This window comes from Adiantum capillus-veneris, chromosome 6 (genome assembly GCF_014529385.1).
Source record: "Adiantum capillus-veneris isolate H3 chromosome 6, ASM1452938v2, whole genome shotgun sequence".
In the NCBI taxonomy this organism is placed as follows: Eukaryota; Viridiplantae; Streptophyta; class Polypodiopsida; order Polypodiales; family Pteridaceae; genus Adiantum; species Adiantum capillus-veneris.
In genome coordinates, this window is record NC_140936.1 from 72217123 (window position 1) to 72223045 (window position 5923).

Sequence of the window (5923 nt, forward strand, 5' to 3'; positions counted from 1 at the left end):
CTCTGTTTTGTCAAGAGCTTAGGGGACCTAACTTCAAAAACATCACAGGGAGCCTTGTGAGATACTCTGTATTGGTCCAACTTCAAAGTATAAGGAGACGAGTTCTACAAGGACTATGATTATTATTTAAAAGGTCCTCGAAAAGGGATTTTTTAAAGACTCTTTCTTAGATGTATCATGTATGTGGCATTTTAATTAAATCCTCAACAAAAGGACACTTGAGTGTAATATTTTGGTACCAAGCTAGAGTTAAGATGAAGTCTAACAGTGGACCAAATACATGTTTGTGCCCCCAAGAACATCAACAACAAGATTATGAAGTAAAATGGCTCTAACTTCAACTATCCATCTTTATGCCGAGCCTTGAGGGTTCAAGTAAGCTTTGAGCAATGCCAAATATGCGTAGCTTTAAAGGATCAATAGACTCAATGAACAAGATTCCTTAGGGTGGGTTCGGACTAGGCGGCAGAAGAAAAATGGAAAGGGGCGTCGATCCTCCATGGCAAAATTTAATTGGTTGGAGTTTGAGGCACTCTTCCGCCGGGCCCTCCATTTTTTTGGATTTGGTTATATTTCGGCCTGCTAGGCCGCGTGGCAAAGCAAAGGTCGCCGGTTGCCGGTCGAGTGTAGCCGTTAGGTGACCGTTGACCAAAAAGTCAACACACGCAACTCACGCGGAGTCTTGAACCCCCGACCTCACATCCCAGGAGCACTATCCTAACCACTACACTACGTGCATGCATATGCACATGATGGGGCGCATGCGCTACATATGTTGAAGATGTCTCCTGCCCCCCCAAAAAGCGACGTGATCGGCTGGGCCAGTCACGCCCACCTAAACGCGGCCTAGCAGGCCGATAATTAACCAGAGCCCATTTTTTTTCCGACCCCCCCCCCCCCCCCCCCCCCCCCCCCCCTCGGAAGAGTTGATGGCCTCTCTCAGCCCCCTTCACTTTTTCACTTTTCCTCCTCCACACTGTTCACACTAGGCGACGGAAGATTTTGGAAGGCTTGTTTCTTCCGCCGGTTCAGTCTGAACCCAGCCTTAGGTGGTCCAAAGTTACGATTCACAATCGTGGACTTAGTTGTATAAATTACACACAAACATTACCTTTACTGTGTTTTGTGCTCTTGAGCTTGCCACATCAAATGTGTGCCCTCCCAAAAACACAGAGATGAACACCGAAAGACAATGGGCCAAAGTGTAGTGTACACAAGCTAGGGTTTATCAAGGCATTTCAATATTACAATCTTTAAGAGGTTGTCAAAAGGACTATGAAAAGGCATAGGTCTGCTACTTTTTGTATCTTTTGACTCCTCAACGCACATGAGGCTGAATGTACATTCTTTTCAGAGGTAATACCACTCTACAACTCACAACTGACAAACACACCATTGGAATAACAGAGGGTCAATTATATTTTCTGGCATCCCAAATAAAGGAGCTACCACTCTTGTATTCTGTTCAAGCAAAACAAGAACTCAATTTCTGTTGTAACACGATCGACACATGAATTATCAGTCATGGTTAGCCACATATTTTTGGGGTAACAAGGCAACCATGCATTGACACAATACAAGAGTGGTAGCTTTTGGGATGTCAGAAAAATTTATAGACCCCGTCTGTTATTCAAATGGTGTGTTTGGGAGCTATATGTTTCCAAACATATAGATACTTTCAGAATTTGTGAGTCAAGCTAATTTTGCACAATTTCCTCTGTAGCAAGCTTTCAGGGATGTTGCTCAAAATGCTGTCCTTGGAGGAGAGGATTTCTTCATTCTTGATTCTTCATGTAGCTCTGTGCCTTGAATCTCCTCCCTCTGGCTCGACTTGGTTAGAAACACTCCGCTTCTGACTTCTGCCATTTCTATACCTCACTTCATTGGGGAACTCTGACATAATCCATAATGGCTAAAGCGGAAGAGTGTTTTGTTCCATGTCCAGAGTCCTGCTAAGAATTTCAGCGAGCTATGGGAGTAAACTGATGGAGCTCTATCACAGTTGAGTGAGAACTGGTTGAAGGAATCTCATTTGAATGATTATGAGCAGAATTAAACACAGAACTGCTTGATGCTGATTGATCTGAGGAGTTCCCTTCAGAAATAAGTGGAATTTCTTCATAGCCATTACCACCAAATCTCCGAAAAAATAAGTGATCTGCCGGAGCGTCGCCGCCACCACCGCTCTTGAATTTCAGCTTGCCTGCATTCTTTGGCTGCACTTGCTTCAACTGACGAACCACCTCTTGCATTGAAGGCCTATCAATACCTCTTAAAGCGACACAATTGCGCGCTACATCTGCAACCCCATCGATGGATGCAAGGACATCTGCATCAGATTCCAATCTGCAATCTATAAAACTGGGGAGAAGCTCGGAGTGCTTAACAATCTCCTCTTTCATATTGACAACCGTGCGAAAGTGATGAGCAAGGACTGCTGCAGGACCATAGGCTGGCCATGAGCTGATGAGCTCAAGCAAAATGACACCAAAACTATACACATCACATTTATCTGTAATGCGCAGACTATGGTAGTATTCAGGGTCGACATACCCAAAGGTTCCTGCTACAAGAGGATTTGTGAGGTGAGTGGCATCTGAAGTGAGGAAACACGAAAGCCCAAAATCTGCAACCTTCGGATGGTACTGCTTATCTATAAGAATGTTGGAGGACTTCATGTCGAGGTGGAAAATGGGCTCCGACTTGTTATGAAGATAGCTGAGGGCTTCTGCTGTTTCCACTGCAACAAGAATCCGCCATGCCCACAAGCTGTTGTTGTACCCTTTTTCTCCTTGCAGAATTAGACTAGAATCTCTTCCCTGTGGTTTCAAATAGTCATGCAAAGTCCCTTTCTCTACGAATTCATACACGAGCAACGGCACCGAAGTTTCAACACAGCATCCCATCAATCGAACAACGTTCTTATGAACCGTTTCTCTCAGTAGGATTATCTCCCTCACAAAAGACTGCATTTGAGCAACTTGCTCCTCCACAGCCTTGGGCTTGGCTCTTTTAATGGCCACCTTGACAGTACCATGTTTAGTGGATAGCTTGCCCCAGTACACTTTTCCAAAGCCTCCCTCTCCGATCACATGATTGCTAGAAAATCCATTAGTGGCTTTCAGTAGGTCTCTTTCTGAAAACAAAAAGGAGTCCAGCTGGTTGCCTCCGATTCGTTGAAAGTTCTCCTGCCTCTCCCTCCTTTTCATGTAAGCTCTCCTCGATGTCCAAAAGAAGGCAAGGACCACAGCTAAAAGAACTGCCCCACCCAAGCCCCCTACAGACAACAGAAATCATTTAGTGAACATTTCAAAAACAATACACCCAATATGATCTAATTAAGCTAAACATAGAAAAAGGAATGCCACAAAAGATGCATGAGACATGTTAGGATATGAATTTACTTGTTTGTAATAGTCATACCAAGGAGTGCTGGCAATAATACATTAGTATCTGGAGTGATCAATGGGCATGTGCCACGTAGACCAGAGCCACCTCCGCCTTCCGTACAGTTGCAAATGTATGAGCCATCCGTGTTTGTACACGTGCCAAGAGGTGGCCTCTCACACTCATCCAGCTCCTCTTCACATTCATCAATATCTGAGGAAACAGAGATTCCCTTTTTTTAGACACAAATCAGGTACCATGGCTTCTTACATACAAGATACCTCGATGGTTCACTATATGTAACCGCTTTCCATCACATGCTTTCAAGACCTGGTTTAATTAATACCCCTAGTCCGTAGCTTTTTCACGAATATAATACCCCCTTTTCCTATTATATTTGTGCATCTCCCCTTTCATTGGTACCCTTTTGTATGGTGAAAATGTGTGAAAGAATGGGCTGAGTAACCTCTTCTGCTGAACTCACTTGCTCTGTTAACAAGTTTACGCCGAGCAATATACATGTGCTTGATCTATTTTTCATGCCCTATCTTCGGAAGATAATAACTAGCCAATAACATATTACACGAACAATAGTACCATGTAGACCATGAACCTGGGCATGGGCATTATTTTGCAGTGTGGGAAGGCCCTGCACCCTTACTAGTCTAGTCATGACAAGAGAATAAGAACAATGTCATTCTTTCAGTACTCAACTTGACTCTCAACTTTCTTGCTTGAAGATGAGAAAAATTTACGAACAAAACATTGGGAATTACCTTGACAGCCGATACCCGCATTATAGCCATCTCCCCTATAACCTTCAGTGCAATTGCAAGTGTATCCATGAATCGAACCATCATAGAGGCATTCTGCTGTGTCAGTACAAGCATAATCTGCCTTTTCTTTCGCAGTGCTGCAATTTTGACCATCATCAAGAAGCTGAAGAGCCCAAGATAACGACAGCCCATAATGGCCCGCAGCAAAGAAACCTGTTTGGTTAGGTGGTATTGTGTAAGTGGAGGGACTCAGAACAGTAGAAAAGCCACAAACACCGGGAAAATTCGCATAGGCAAGGCCCCTCCCTTGAAAATCAAGCTGCCATGATCTAGGGGGAATGGGATTGATGCAGCACGCATAATAGTTGCAAAAGGGCATGACGTATTGGTTGTAGCAGCTATTTGTGCAGGAGATTGTAGAACTCTCATTTAAAACTGTATCAGCAGTGCAAGTGCCTTCTGAATCACATCCGACCACAACAAACCAGTTATTTTCTGACAAAATGAATGGTCCATCCTTGACAAGATCGAAAGCGGCATGACCAAAGACATCTCCGGATGCGCAGTCTTGAGAAGAAGGCATGGCCTTCAAGTGGGTAGAGTTCACAATGAGTGTGTTGGTGGAGAATTCCAGAACTTGTAATTCTGAGGTGTTGGGAGTGCCAATTTGTATGAAAGGCAGATATCCTTCACCAAAGCTCGCATTGCGCTTGCAAATAATCCTGTACTGCGACAGCCCACATTCATCCGACATGCCAAATGGATAAGGTATGCTCGAGCTTCCGCAAACTTGCGAAGTGTAGTTGCACGGGGGGGAGAGGCTGGACTGTTGTATAACACGGTGCGGTGAGCCGCCGATGAGACAAACGAAGATGGAGGGAAGGGTTATCAATGCCAGAAGGTAGTGCTGAGGGATCATTGGAGATGAATTGATTGATGAAAGAGGTGCTAAACCTTCCCGCAGAAAACTGCAAATAGTCACAGTGTATATGCAAAGAGGCGCACAGTTCTGCTTAGCTTGACCCCGCGACAGCAGGGAAAACGCGATGAAGGAGCGTGTTGTTTTCTCCTCCTGACTCGAAAGAGCGAGCTGCCAGCGAGAGGAGCGAAAAATGAGCCTGGTGTTTTTTATTCTCCTTTGGCCTAACCTACCTGATGCTTTGACACTTTTTCATCCTTGACAAGTTCAAAGTTGTACATGGAAAAGTCTAGGACCAAGTTCAATGGGGATGGAGGGTGGGGCCCGGGGGTGAGTTGGGCAATAAAGTTCAAAGTTGCTCTAGGGGGAGGATCTAGCAATCTAGGATTTTATAAATTTGGATGGTTAAAAATACAAACCTTGGTTTTTTGCAAACACAGGTTTGAATAGCCCCAAATTTGAATAGAGAGAGAGAGAGAGAGAGAGAGTCCCCAATAACCTGGCAGCCATCCAAAAGCAATTATATATTGTTTCAAGAAAAATGAAATCAATTCTACAATAAAATTCTTCATCTACTTAGAAGAATTGTCATATATACACTAAAACTTGCTAAGTTTTATCAATTTTCTTTAAGTCAAGCTTTGAATGTAGCCCGGGTTTTACAATTTTAGACGGATAAATATACACTAAACCCTATTTTATTTTGTAAACACAGGTCTCCAATAGACCCAAAATGGAAGGGCATGAGAGGCCCTAAAAAGTTAGATGTTCAGTATATCCACGGTCACTCTCTTTCACAAGCTATGCACAAAGAGGAGGTGCATCTGTCAAAAATCTATTA

The 5923-nt window shown here is 43.8% G+C and overlaps 1 protein-coding gene across 1 annotated transcript; it reads right to left on the bottom strand.

Annotated features, from left to right (window-relative positions):
• Positions 1-1515: 1515 nt before the first annotated feature.
• On the bottom strand, positions 1516-5271 carry LOC147455677 (wall-associated receptor kinase-like 6). Its single transcript, XM_086514406.1, has 3 exons — positions 4164-5271; positions 3424-3600; positions 1516-3277 (listed from the first exon to the last, which is right to left on the bottom strand). Exons 1-3 carry the CDS (start codon positions 5080-5082, stop codon positions 1962-1964), a joined length of 2412 nt encoding a protein of 803 aa, XP_086370532.1. The 5' UTR covers positions 5083-5271; the 3' UTR covers positions 1516-1961.
• Positions 5272-5923: the final 652 nt, after the last annotated feature.

What these genes read in the sequence shown, in the direction of transcription:
- LOC147455677 (XM_086514406.1), bottom strand. Translation starts at nt 5,082, where the DNA reads ATGATCCCTCAGCACTACCTTCTGGCATTGATAACCCTTCCCTCCATC. An exon ending in TGCGGGTATCGGCTGTCAAG is followed by an intron (nt 3,601 to 4,163) that starts GTAATTCCCAAT and finishes CTGTTTCCTCAG; the next exon opens with ATATTGATGAATGTGAAGAG. An exon ending in ATTATTGCCAGCACTCCTTG is followed by an intron (nt 3,278 to 3,423) that starts GTATGACTATTA and finishes TGTTGTCTGTAG; the next exon opens with GGGGCTTGGGTGGGGCAGTT.